Source organism: Liolophura sinensis, chromosome 11, assembly GCF_032854445.1.
Source record: "Liolophura sinensis isolate JHLJ2023 chromosome 11, CUHK_Ljap_v2, whole genome shotgun sequence".
In the NCBI taxonomy this organism is placed as follows: Eukaryota; Metazoa; Mollusca; class Polyplacophora; order Chitonida; family Chitonidae; genus Liolophura; species Liolophura sinensis.
In genome coordinates, this window is record NC_088305.1 from 32,805,102 (window position 1) to 32,819,725 (window position 14,624).

At 50.3% G+C, this 14,624-nt stretch overlaps 1 protein-coding gene across 1 annotated transcript in view; it reads left to right on the plus strand.

The window, feature by feature from the left end:
- LOC135478327 (serine/threonine-protein phosphatase 6 regulatory ankyrin repeat subunit A-like) overlaps window positions 1–14,477 on the plus strand; it is a gene marked incomplete at its 3' end in the record, with an annotated part of 202,200 nt that extends 187,723 nt beyond the window's left edge. The window contains exon 30 of the mRNA XM_064758602.1: window positions 14,379–14,477. Coding sequence (XP_064614672.1) covers window positions 14,379–14,477 — 99 coding nt within the window. The remainder of the gene's footprint in view (window positions 1–14,378) is intronic.
- Between the last annotated feature and the right edge of the window lie 147 nt (window positions 14,478–14,624).

Genomic DNA, 14,624 nt, shown 5'->3' on the forward strand with positions numbered 1-14,624 from the left:
ATATCCTGCATCCCCAACAACACGGAAAAGTACATCTCCTTCTCGCTGGGGCAGCTCCGCTTCATCGACAGCGTTCGATTCTTACCGACTTCCCTTGACAATCTGGTTGAGGCCAACAAACCTGAGGCTTTCCACATCACAGCCCGGTATGAGCCCGCCGAAGAAAAACGAAAGCTACTCATGCGCAAGGGTGTCTAGCTTAATGAGTATATGGACTCCTGGGAGTGCTTCGACGAGTCAGGCCTCCCAACCAAAGAAGCTTTCTACAGTAAGCTCAAAGTCGGAGGCATTAGCGATGAGGACTACATCCAAGCTCAACAGGTATGGAAGGCAATTTACTGCACCAATCTGGGGGACTACACAGACCTTTACTGCCGCACAGACGTGCTCCCATTGGCTGATGTGTTTGAGGCCTTCCGGAAGACTTGTTTACGGCAGTATGGATTGGACCCTGGTCACTACTTTATGAGCCCAGGTCTCTCGTGGGATGCGCTGTTCAAGAAGACCGGGGTAGAGCTGGAACTGTTGACCAACTACGACCAACATCTCCTCATTGAGAAGGGGTTGCGAGGAGGTATCTCCATGGTATGTAAGCGATACGCCAAAGCCAATAATCCACAGGTGGAGGGATACAAGCCCGAAAGCCCAAACAGCTACATCCAATACCTAGACGCCAATAATCTATATGGCTGGGCTATCAGTCAGTTTCTTCCAACGGGCGGCTTCCAGTGGGTAGGTGACGCGCAGCGTCTCGGTGAAACGATTGCTACCCACCCCCACGACAGTCCTTCCGGTTACATTCTAAAGGGACGACCTAGAGTATCCGGCCGACCTACATAACGCACATAACAGCTACCCATTAGCCCCGGAGCGTCTGGTGGTCCAGAAGGAGTGGATGTCTGACTATCAGCACAGCCTTCTAAACAAGAAAGCGCCTACCGAGGTCGAAAAGCTGGTCCCCAACCTCTGCAACAAGGAACGGTACGTCCTGCACTACCGGAGCCTACAGCTGTATCTATCTCTGGGAATGCGCCTGACAAAGGTTTACTGGGCCCTGAGAATCGCCCAGAGCCATTGGATGGAACCTTATATCAGGATGAACACCGAGCTCCGAAAAACGGTTGAGAGTAAATTCGAGAAGGACCTGTACAAGCTAATGAACAACTCGGTCTTCGGAAAAACCATGGAGAACCTCCGGAAGCGTGTGGACGTCAAGCTGGTAAGCTTTGGAGAAGATGACAAGCTCCGACGCTTTGATAGCCAGCCCGAGCTTCGCAGGGGCAAACATATTTGATGATGACCTCGCAGCGATTCAGATGCACAAGACCCGTCTAGTCCTAAACCGACCTATCTACGTGGGCATGGGCATTCTAGATCTCTCCAAGCACCTGATGCACGACTTCTACTACAACCATATGAAGGCCCAGTACGGAGAGCGCTGCCAGCTCCTCTACACTGACACGGATAGTCTGCTACTCGAGATTCAGACTGAGGATGTTTATAGGGATATAGGTGAGAATGCAAACCTGTACGACACCTCGGATTACCCACAAGACCACCCCCTGCACAGCGTAGCAAATATGAATTTCTTAGGGAAAATGAAGGACGAGTGCGCGGGGCGGCCGATCGCCGAATACATTGGTCCGCGTCCCAAGACGTACTCCATTCTGGAGGCAGGCGGAGCCAACATAAATAAGGCCAAGGGCGTGAAAAAGGGTGTTGTGGAAAAGCACATCCGCCATAAGCAGTACAAAGAGGCCCTCTTCGAGAAGAAGATCTTCCGACACGGTGTGGACGTGCTACGATCAGAGCGCCACCATATCTATGGGCAGCACCTGAATAAGGTCTCACTGTCCCCCTTCGATAGTAAGCGCTGGATCGCCGAAGATGGTGTCCACACCTTGGCTTACGGCCATAGAGATGCGGCACCCGCAGGATGATGGGCAGGATGGGACATCCTCTTCAAGGAACTACTAGCGCCGTAGAACGCCATCCGAGGGAAGCTGAGTATCGGGAGGCACTATAAGCAACTCCTCACGAACGAATCCCCGTCGCGGGCCATCCGACGTATCGTCTAGATAGTACAGCACGGGTTCATTAGGCTTTGTGACAGAGCGCCCAAGCCGATATATCTCTAGAGACCACACTTGATCAGTCGCGCGACGGCGGCCGCCCTCCAGCTCTCCAGGCTGATAGAGATAACGAACGCCAACACCCTCGGGGATCTTGCGCTCATTAAGTCCAACGGGACGACCTGGAACCGTCGAGGAAGGCTTATGGGGCACCTCTTGTGCCTTGATGGCGTCTTTCGGCATTTTACCGATCAGTGTCGTTGTCTGGTTATTCAGAGCGGCCACAACAGAGGGCAGCCGAGCCACCCATTCAGTAGACCGGTGTTCGGGAGGGAGGCGCATCTCCTGGGCGTACTGATGTCCAAAGAGCCGCTCAGCCAGAGTACGGTTGAAACTCTCAACTATGCCTTGGTCTCGGTGGATATCCACGCGGCCTCGGCGGACTGTGACATCATGTTTGGCCAGCAGTTGGCTCACTGCACCCATAAACTCGCGCCCAGGGTCAACTTGGAGAAGCTTCGGCCATCGAAGGGGTCCCCGCTTGTAAATGCGAGAGAGAGCATCAGCGACTTCTTTGGAATCTTTAGTAGCCAGAGGTTCCGCCTCCTTGTAGCGAGAAGCGACATCAACAACTGTCAGCGCGTACTTATACAGCTTCCGGCCTCGCCGATCATGTGGTAGAAATAGAAGATCACCTTGGTGGATGTCATTCGGCGTGGAAACATCGAACATAGGCCTCGGTATTTCTCGGGGACGAGGCAGGTATATCTGCCAGATAGCCTGCTTTTTCAGCCAGGCCCGGACCACATCTTCGGAGATTTTAGCCGCAGTGGCAAGTTTCTCGATGGCCGCGCGGCCCTTCCAGTACCCACGAGGGCTGTAGTAGATATTTGCCAGGGGAGCAGACACCTTACTACCCATGTCATCAAGGTATTCTAGCAGCCCTCTAACAGATTTGCGACGAAAAAGATCGTCGCGGCGCAGAACCACCTCACTACTAAAATCGTGCCTGCCATACGGCGAGGAGCTCGATGGCGAGTCCGGCACAGTCAGTTCGGATTACTTACACCCCCACACCCCCAACCACACACATCCCCAGGATGACGAAGGTCATCTTGCGGTGTTTTTGATCTTCACTCGGCACATAGAAACCGGAGAGCTGTGGCTCTGAGCCCAGCAGCGCCTCGCGTGCATCGCGTGTAAGAGTTTTGCCCGTGACCCTAGAATACTCGCGGATTGCAGCGTCGACATCCCGGAACGTTTGGAGAGCGTGGCCCTGGCGGCGGAGTTCATCGTTGATCCAGTCCAAGCGCTCAGTGCGCTTTCGGGCCCATTTTACCTGGGCGGCTTGGAGCTGCTCTACAGCGCGGTCATGGCGCCTCCGCTCTTCGTCGACACCGGACCTCCTCAGCATCGAAAACATATTGTTGCTCCCGCTGAAGGCCAAAGCGTATACGAGGGCGCCGCCCATCATCATTGCGATGGAGGCCATTACTACTTGATTATATTGGGAGGAAGGAGCCCTTGTTTAATTAGCAGGTCTTTCGAAAACATGGCCAGGCCTTCATCTGCAATGACCATGCCGACGTCACGGGGTGTTAAGTCCAGCTTTGGGAGGGCTTCTTTCAGGAACATCTGGCCGAGACGAGCGTACCCAGTAGCCAGGAGAGAGACCACAGCGGCGTGGTAGGCCGCGTTGACTAGCACTTTTACCGTCACCTTGTGGAGTAGACATGCTGATCTATATAGAAAGGGTCGCGACGTGTATTCAAATAGAGATTCTTTTTTTGCGGCGTGATATCTGCATGCGGCGTAATATCTGCACCTCGTGCATGCGGCGTAATATCTGCACCTCATGCTGTATAGCGGCTGCGCCACGTGCGTAGCAACACAAGCACTGCAAGTCCGCCAAGGTCTAATAACGCTAGGGGCGCCCTCCAGCGAGTGATTTAGTGTGCATTCGTAGAATCCGGTTCCTTCGCAAAATCTGTGGCTCCCCCCTCCGGTTCCTTCGGCTGTTTCTTGGTGGAATCAGCTGCGCCAAGCAAAGCAGCCTTTGCCTCGCGAAGCTCGTCCTTGAGCTTTTCAGCCTTGGCCTTTCTCGCTGCAGCACACGCTCCACCCGCAATGACTCTTTTGGGATTTTTCGCAGGGCCGTCATTTGTAGAATCCGCTGTCGCCCCCTCCGCTTCCTTCGGGCCTTCCGGATTCGTTGTACTCATGTTCCTCTGGATCATCATTTCTAGGAGAGCAGTGGTGTTTAAATGAGCAGTGCTCAGTAGTGGTTACCGCCATGGTTAACGGTGCCAAGTACTTACCATTGCAGTAGTATAGCCAGCAGCTAGCACTGCTAAGCGCCTGTTCAACAAATGGGTCGGTGGCGAGCTGTGTCATGAGCATTGGTCGATTCTCGGGTGGGATTGGTAGGAGCCAGCTGGCCGCCCTTACATATGATCTCAAGAACATACCTACGAGACCGTCAACCATCCGCGCACCGAGCTTAGCCTCGTACCTGGAGTGCATCCTTTCAACGTGTTCGTTGCTCATGGCGTCGATCTCAGCGGCTGTTACGTCTTTTCCCAGATATCGCTTGACCTGCCCACCCACCGCAAGTGCCGCCAGCTTAACCCTGAGCTGCTGTGCATGTTTGCTGGGCTGTTGGCTGGGCTTCTCCTCCTCCTCTGCGCCTAGAATATCGTCTATAAGCTCGTTGGTATCCATTATTAATATGTAGGGTCGCCTACGTCTAATATATAATCTTAGATGTGGCGGGCGTATCAGTCATTAGCAGGAGCTTAGAATGCGGATTGTTCTTGAGCTTATGTCGAACCTCTGCCTTTTCCCTTTCGGCCTGAATGATGTGGTTCTCCTCCAGGCATTCGTTAAACGAGTGCCGATCTTTGCAGTGGAAAAAAGCCACCCACCTTGTCTGCTCGCAAAAGTTTTTGAGGACAGCGTTGTATTTCTGAGTGAGGACCCAGACGCTTTGCTTTGCATGACGGCCCGGGAAAGCCATGAATGACAGCATTTTTTGTTTCTTCTTCATCGCCTCCAACGCGCTACATTCATCGATGATGTATATTGTGGGCTCCCCCTCGAACAATCTGTAGAAAGCTCTCAGGCAGTCGTTGAGCTGCTCGCCGGAATCAAAACAATAGACCTCAGAGTCAGACAGTATCCATCGCCGCCGGTACGCCTCGTTATGCTTAAGAGTGGGGCACAGGATCACAATGTGATGAAAGAAACCGCGGAAAGGCCCCTCAAGCAGGTCCAGCACGAAGACTGTTTTGCCGCAGTTCGTCTTCCCACAGATAATCGCGCAGTGGGCGTCATCAATAAAGCGCGCTAACGAATCTACCATTCTCGGTGTGCAGCTTTGCGTCCATGATCACATAGAGATATACGTTCAACACGCCGGGCTCATCTCTCTCTTTTCTCACCTATATCGTAATCCCCTCGCTGGCGTTCTGAACGCGCCTCCCACTGCCATGCAGCTCGTCATCGTCGCTTGGCCGAAGGTCAAGCCAGAAGGCGTGCTTGTGCGTCAAGAATTCTTCCAGGGAGACGTCTGCCAGGCCTAAGTCTTTAACGATTCTGGCCACCTCAGGGTCCCGCTTTCGTAGGGGTGAGCTGGCGAAGAACCTCTGTACCTCGCCCCACTGCTGGTACGCCCGCATGCCCTGGCTGTACATCTGATTGGGGGCGCCTTCTATTGTGACTTCTACTTTGGTGATCTTCGGGTTGTAGAAGGATTCCGACCTCCTTTTCCACGGGGTTCCTTTAGTCTCAAACAGCATGAGGATGCCCTTCATTGCTCTCGCGGGCGTGTTCAGGTTTATGTTCCAGAGAGTATCTGCCTTTTTACCAGTATCGTCGTTACTTGCGTCCTCCGCTTCGACTCGAAGTTAAAGCATGTTTTCGCTGCCGATGCCTTGGTAGGCCGCATTCCGCCGTTCGTTTTTGGTCAGCCATCAGTCGCCGTAGCAATGAAACACATCAGAGTCTTTGATGGACATTACCTCATTCCCGCTGATTCTGATCGTGGTTTTCTTGACTACTGCGCGTCCGAGATTCCCGACCATTGTGGCGTTCGGGTCGGATGAATTGATCGTGATCGAGAAGGCCAAGCGCACGGTACCGGGCACAATGACGTCATTTGCGCCGAGGTTGGGGAAGCGGACCAAGAGTTGTTGATTCTGGTCCATCGTACTCGGGTTGATGGTGACGACAAAGGACTGCCTTACACCTTGTACCCCCCGAGGCTTACGGAGTGTTCTGAAGGTGTTTAGCCTGCGTCCGTATGCATCCATTGTGTGTATTGAAGGTATACCTTGCAATGTTCAATACCAGGATTATGGCAGACTTCGACTTTGATAATCCGGCGTTCGATGACGCCCAAGAGGAAAACAACATCGACGACGAACAGACCCCTATCATTGCAGGTGATGATGTTCCCGAGAAACAAAGCCGGGGTGCGGCCGCCAGAAACCTTCAACAAGAGCTGACGCCGGCCGCCGTGAATGATTATTACGATGCCTTGGCGAAGGTGGATCCCAGCCTTACCCCCCTCTTTCGCGATTACACGAAGTTTAAGGTTGTCCAAGGGCGTTTGCGACTCGCGGCCCACCCCAAACTGGACATCATCAACAAACGAACAGGTGAACCGCTAGCCCTCTCAACAGTCGCCAATAAAGGAGAGGTTAATGTTGTTAGGGGGGAAGGGGGCTGGGCTTTATAGACTGGAAAAGAAAAGAACAGACATCGTTGCATCCGGCAGCAGTCGCAGCGCTGGAGACAGCGAGTTTAGAACTCGGTGCAGCGGCCGGCGAGGCAGATACCACGGGGCTGGAGGATTTAAGCCAACCAGCGAAAAAGGCCGCTGATGCTGTCCACACACTGGAAATAAGCTTGACGGATAGTGAGGTCGGGCGGGCTCTTGAAACGATAAAAGACCCTCCCCTTCCCATGCGAGAACTTCTGGGGCTTGATAAGGCACTGCAGACCTCGGAAGGCGAATACGCGAATAACCTCGCCAACCTGTCAAGTCTCGATAAGGACATCGCAAAAGAAAAACGGAAGTTGGGGGAGGCCCCTGATGAATTCTTCCGGAGCCGGATCAAAGACCGGATAAGGAATCTCGAGGACGAGAGGGTGACCCGGCTCGAAGCAGCCTCTTTAACGGCCGAAGCCCTGCGCACGCAAATACGCCGCATCAAGCAGACGGTCGATCGCATCCTACACAAGGATACCGGTCTGGCCGAGCGCGTCCGCACCCTCTTCCGGGAGCAGGGAATAACCGTCGTCTCCATTCTCACGGCAATTGGGATGGCGATCTCGACACTGGGGCTAGCGATAAAGTTGGCGCTGACTGGCGTGTCCGGCGGAGGCATCCAGCCAACACCACCTCCATTCGACGGGCGTGGTCTTAAAGAATGGGTGAAAAAGCATCTCCAGTCCCTGGCGCGCGCCCTTGGCAAGCTGGCTGGGAAGGCTGCCGCTGCGATTCCGGGCATTACTGGCAGTATCGTGTCCTGGCTACTGAACCTTCTCGGGAAAGCGGCTGTGCCGATAATGTCTGGGCTCTAGTCATTGCAGTAGGTGGCCTAATGCTCGTGGCTGTTCGCAAGTATTTAACGCATAGTCCACAGCAGCAGTAAGCCGATACCAACCCCAGCGACGACGATGGCTTTCGAAATAGGGGTTGTTGTTTTTCTCCGGCGGCCGCAACATGCTGAACGCGCGCGGTGGGTGGTGGGACGCTTTCTTGTGGCTCAGCGATCCCGTGGGAAGGTGCGCGCTTGTGCAAAGTGGGCAGCTCTTTAGCGTTCACACCCTCATTGGCGCCTAGCTTCTGGTCCTCTGTGGCCACGACGATTTTGTTGTTGTAGTTCGCCACATGGCCGATCTGCAGAAGCATGTCGCTGGGGGCCATATATAGGCCTATGCCATGCACAAAGTCTACAGCGCTCCCGGCATACTGTAGCACGTCCTGGTAGCGTTTTATAGCAGACGAAAGGTCGATCGGAGAGGAAATAGCGTCTTCAACGTTCGCGGCAAACTGTTTTTGCGCGTCGAAGGCTGTGCCCGTGCCTAGAATACGCGCCCTTGTTTGCGATTGGGCGCCTAGAATAGCCCACACGTATGTCCGGATGGAATCGTTTAGGCGCTCTACGCCCGGCTGCGTGAATCCCTGGGATGTGTCGACAATGAACGCCGCCCAAGCCTCCTGGGCGTCCTGCTTGATGTTGTCGACGTGGAGCGCTGTAGGCTTTCTAGAGAACGACATCCTGCTCGGATCGAAGGTCCCATCGCCAATGGGGCTGTAGCCCGTTCTCGTGACATAGTAATATGCCACTCCGAGGCCGTGATTCACCCCACTGCGCCACCAGTCTGTGTGCGTATCTACGTGGAACTCCCTACAAATCCTCTCATAGGCCCTCCGGTCGTAGGGGTTTTCGAATGTCGCCCATGCTCTGTCTTGCGGCAGGGGGGCCTGGATTTCGTCCAAGATCCGCCTAACTTGGTAATACACATGGAACGTGTACAGGGCCTTTATTCGTTGGTCGGGGGCGAGAAGATGGTCTTTTACAGAGACGCCACAGTCCGCGGTTGCGCACCAGACCGCGAAGTTCACTTGGTTCTGCCAGAATTGCATAGGATTGGTGTTCCAGGCCCAAACAATGTCATTGCTGGTTATCTTTGGCAGCCGGTACTTGGCCAACACATCTGTGAACTGGACTGGAAAGGCCTTCTTTTCATCGATGTAGATGTCAAATCGCGTGAGCTGCTTTGCGTAGGTTTGGATACTATGAAATGCCCCGGCCTTGTAAGTGGCCTCTCTATTGAACCAGTAAGCCTAGCTGTTTATCGTGGCTAAAATGTTCATCACATTGACTGACATTCTAAATGCGGCACAGCACACGCTGCCTCATGCCCTTAACATCCTCGACGGCCGCCTTAAAACCGCCCTTTGCGAAATAACATTCTACCCAGCCTGGGTGAATATCCCCACCGGAGCGGGCTTCTTGCTTGAGGGCAAACGTGTTGAAGTGCCGACGGGCTACTACAATGTCAGTATGCTGGACAAGGACATATTCCGCCCGCATGGGATTTCTCTGGGATTGAATGAAGCCACGGGCCGCTTAGTCCTTACTCACCCTAGAAATGTTTCCATAATACTCCAAGAGGTTGCCCCCATCTTAGGGTTCTCCGACGGGATTGCGCCCATAGGGGTTACTATGGAGGGTGAAAATTTACCTAACTTGGTCATACACAAAGAAATCTTCGTGCATTTAGATGAACTGAGCACCTTAGAAAACGTGAGAATAACCTCAGATTTCGGTGGCGGTTCCACACTACTTAAAGCCATCGCCGTGACTGGTGAAGGGATTAACTGCGGGAAGACGGTTTCATTTCCCAACCCATAATACAAAACCTTGCGCGCCGACTATATAACGCACTTGACCGTGGCATTTTCAGACAAAGACGGCAAGTATATGAATGTAGGGTACCTCAGTGCTAGTCTAGAAATACATTGAGTATGGTGGACGCAGCCGGTCCCAGGTCTGCGTGCCTGTCTTTAAGCGACTTGGCAGATGTTTCGGAGTTCGAACTTCAAGGCCAGGAAGGTAAAATCTACGCCTTCCAGTTTCAAAGTGGCAAGTACAGCCGCAAAAAGATTACAGGGGGGGGGGGGGCAAACAGAACCTGCCACGTTTGCTTCCCTTCAAGATGTTTCATCCTCTGTAGAGCAAGAGCGCAGGTCGCCTTCTGAGGTGATTGAAGAACCAAAGCTCTCATTAATTCGCTTTGAAGACCGCTTTGTTCTTACCAGAACTCTCGACCCCGATTGGTTAATAGATGTGAAGTTGACCCCGATGACGATCCAGGCCGATATAACCAAGGTGAAAAAAGTTTTCAACTCCGGAACCTCTTTCGTGTCGTGGGTACCAGTCAGCAAGTGTTATCTAGCTAAGGGTGTAAGAGGTGGATTAGCACTATCTGTGGGCGAAGGTGTAGATTCCGCACTTCTTATAGGGCGAACAAGTATATCTACGTCCATGCTAGAAATAAACCCTGGATGTATACTTATCTTCAACATCATACTTGGCGCGGCCTCTCAGCGCCGTGCCTCCTTGATTACCGGTGTGAGACTAAAGTGGCCTGCAGAGCACAATGGAAAGGAGCTTAGACTTATGATCAAATTACCGGCCCAGGGCGACCCAGCCATCCGGAGCTCTCTCGAGGATATACGGGTCTTTGTAGGGAGCGATACCAAACTCGATTACATCTATTTAGAGTCCGGTATAAAACTTATAAGCTTTCGTGTTAGTATTCCTGATGACGATTTAGAGCTTACCGACGTTGTTGATTCGTAGGACGGACAATATGGGACGACTGTACCCAGCGATCACGGATGAAGAGCCGACGCATGAGCATCCCTTGACCCCGACCGCGCCGATGGTTGAAAACCCCCCGGAGGGCGTGGCGCACGCCCATCGCCTGCAGTATATCAGCGAAATACAGAGGCAGCTTGAATCTGAGCGAGATCTCCGCCGGGCCCTGTACAAAAAGTACCGGCGCGGTGTCTTAGCCGCCGAGGCCCTTGATTCGGCCATGCTTACGGCCGGTTTGGGACTAGGGGTTGCAGGCGTGGGACTACTCACAACAATAATTGCAGCCCCTGCTGTAATGGCCATGGAAGCTGCGGCCCTAGCTTGCGGTGTCTTAAATATCGCCGGAAAATTCGTTAGCCGCCGGCTTCACGCAAAGGCCAAGAAACATAACGATATACGGCTGTTGGCTGAGGCTAAACTTAACAGCATCCGTGCGCAGGTATCTACGGCCTTATCTGATGGTGTTATTTCGGACGTAGAGTACAGGCAAGTCGTTCAGGAGCTCAGTAACTACTCTGATCTGAAGCAGGAGATACGCGCTAAGTCTCGTAAGACATTCAACGCCGTAGAGATCGATGAAAGCACGAAAAAAACAGCTTATAGATCGCGGCCGAAAACTAGCTCGGCAAGAGCTGAAAACTCTCTTTCCGAATGATGTTCTGGGAGGTGCCCAGGGGGAACTTATTACACTACTTCACATGCAGCGGAACCAAATCAGAATACAGTATACATCGCTCTGAGAACAAGCAAAATTATCACCACTGAATCTGTGACTGTCACTCACTAAAACAGTAGTGGCACCATATGTTTTGAGCACCTAAGTCACAGTAGGTAGAAATAAACTTTGTAAAATACAATTCAAATACATGTACTATCTATGTCGAGAAATTAACTCTGGGCACAGTAGTGCATGTCAAACATCATTTCTGTCATCTGAATACATATATGAATACACTTTGTAAACCTACATGTTAGAAAAATATTCACAATCTAGTATACATACATATAATATTAATACACTTTGAAACAGTGTACTGGTCTGTGGGCTGGGACTCGCCGTAAAAAAAATTTTACCCGTCAAAAATACCCCCTTTGGCTGGATTGCCCGTCCAGTTGGGCGGATGTCTGGTTAGCCTGGTGCAAAAAAAAAGTTCTGCCCGGTGTGGGGTTCGAACCCATGGTCCAAAAAAGCAAAAGGCCTGGTTTATAGCTCAGCCTTTTACCAATTAATCACCACCCTAACGGCGGGCTCCGGATTTTTTGCGCTAGCGACCCACCGTTAGGGAGGTTAATTGGGGCTGACACATCTCACTACCTCTGGGCCATCTACAACACCCCTTGGTAAGGTCTCTCTGCCCCGAAACTGTCAAAAGTTGCAGAGATTCCTTAGAAATGCGTGGAGCCCGGCGCCATATGCAGGTAACGCATTCATATACTACATATACAGGAGGCCAAATCCGGATTTGAGCTAGCAAACATCCCCTTATACATGTAGTACATGAATACGCCCCTTACACACAGCGCCTTTCCCACCTCTGTCAGCCGACTGAGCTATATCCCACGACCCACGAAACATAGGCTAAATTGGAAAGTCTATCCCGCATAAACAAAATATTTCCAAATAATTCTCCTAAAAATACTGGATCTTATCAAACAAGACACGCTGAAAAAGGCTGTCACATTTATTTTTTATAAAAATCCGTGGTTTAAGCCCTATAGTGGGGAGAAATCATCTGAATCACCCTGTTGTGCAATACAGCCAGCCTATATATATATATATATATATATATATATATATATATATATATATATATATATATATAGACTATAATCCTTATGTATTTAATGCCAACTAGGTCTCCTCATATCAATGTGTGTGTGTGTAGGCGAGGCTTGTAAATAGGCGTGTATGCCTTGGCTGGGGAGGCGCCTAAGGGGGGGGGGGGTTATGGGGATGCTGGGAAAGGGGGGTGGGGCCTCTATTTTGTTATGGGGAGGGCCCCAAGGGGGGCGTGCGCCAGAACCTAAAGTGTGCATACTACTGAAGGTCTGTCAGCAACCTGCGGATGGTCGTGGATTTCCCCCGGGCTCTGCCCGGTTTCCACCCACCATAATGCTGGCCGCCGTCGTATCAGTGAAATATTCTTGAGTACGGCGTAAAACACCAATCAAAAAAAAAAAATCACACCTACTGTCATATATAAATAGCATGCAGGTTTTGAAAGTGTGGACCGTGGTCTGTTTTTGTGATGGAATATACCATATTGTATGTTGTTTTTTTCATAGTTTTTTACCGATTGCGGAATGTGTTTACACTGATACAAACGTACAGGATCAGCTTCTTGGTTTGCGTGGTTCGAAATGTTTTAACACTATTTATCTTTATATTCTTTACTCAAACACAGTGCATAATGTGTCGTTATATACTGTGGTGTTAACTGTAAGAAAAACAGATATTGTTTATTAACCTTCATTCACTGTCTTTCTGTACTAATGTGTGATAGTTTGTTTGCTATTTTCGGTCGATGTGTTGAGTTCTGTGGCTGTTTACCTCAGCAGTTTGAACCGTGTGTGTTTTGTACACAGTAAAACATTTCATCTAGGCATCAAGATACGTATTTGTCAACCAGTCGTCAACAAAAATATACTTAAACAAAAAATGAAACTGCACGTGTTACTTTCTGTACAAAACATACATATACAACTGGAATCCGGATGTCCGAAATACCCCCTCCATTTTCAACATTTCCAAAAATATAGAGGAAAGAAAACTGAGAAAATGTTGAAAGAAATGACAGGGCGTCATTTTGCTTAATTTGTCTTCATACAGAAGATTGCCCAGTGCTCATTATGCTCCCATATCGCATTCACAAACAGTAAGGCAACGTTGTCTCATTGACTGCCTAACACTGGTCAAGACAACATTATGCAGCCCGAGCCCTTACTGTACCATTATGGCGCCCAACTCTTGAACATCTTGGGGTTAACGCCTCAAGGCAAGAAGACTTTTCCAAGAGCATCCAAAACGTGTTCAGTGCGACTGAGGTGAGGTTATCTCGATTGACACCATGACCTCAATACCCGAATTTTGCTGAGAATCTCGTGCCAAAACATCTGTTGATAATGTCGCCGTGGCATGTTGGGCTTCTGCTCAAGGTAGCCATTCATTAGGCTTTACCTATGTCAATTTTACCTCTGCTGCCTCTCTTGGCACGTACCCACAACCATCTGCAGGCTGCTGACAGACAATCTCACATACGGCAGGATAAGAATGAATTAAACCAGTAGTCGAGTCGTGTATCATTTCAATTTCTAAGTTGTCAATATTCAAGACATTTATAATATTAAAACACTGTTCATATATCCAACCTGGCGATCTAATTTAACACAATGAATATACAGCCCCTAGCACCAGGTTAAGCGGAATTAGACACAATCATCAAGCAGAGTGAGGGATTCTGGACGCTCTATCCATATTTACTTGCAAGAGAAATATACTCATTGAAAAACTTAAGACACTTGAAATGGAGACGTTTGATGAAATAACCTTGACACGCTAGTTTTTGTAATAGCTTTTGGCGTTTATTGAAATGGTCACACAACACACAGGATCTAACAAATGCTACAAGGCGAGATATGTACACGCCATTTGCATGACCCTTCGGTGCATTGCTACCTAAGTAAGGATCATTTACAGTGCCAGAATTGAATCTGTTCCTCTCGCCGAACAGGTATGTGATAGGGGGAACTGTTTTTGCCTTCGTACAAATATAGGCCCAGATAAGATGTGCCACATGGAGATGGCAAGTTACTGGAACTTCTGACTGCTTCTACTGCGCGCGTAATAAGCCTTCTATAAAGCTGAAGAAATATTCTATAAACCCATACATTGTATTATGTGTAATTTTAGGATGAGGAGACTCCTCTACATGCGGCTGTGTCACGTGATAATGTAGACGTTGTCCGTATTCTGGTGGAGCAGGGCGCTGACGTCAACGTACAGGATCAGGTAATACACTACTTGTGTTGTTTCACTGAAAGGTAGTTATCGGTGGAAGCACAATGGCAACTACATCGATATATCTTGTCCTTAGCATTAGTATGTTAAAGACTCTAAAACACTTTCCTTTCGCTTGGGTATAAACACTGTATTTGT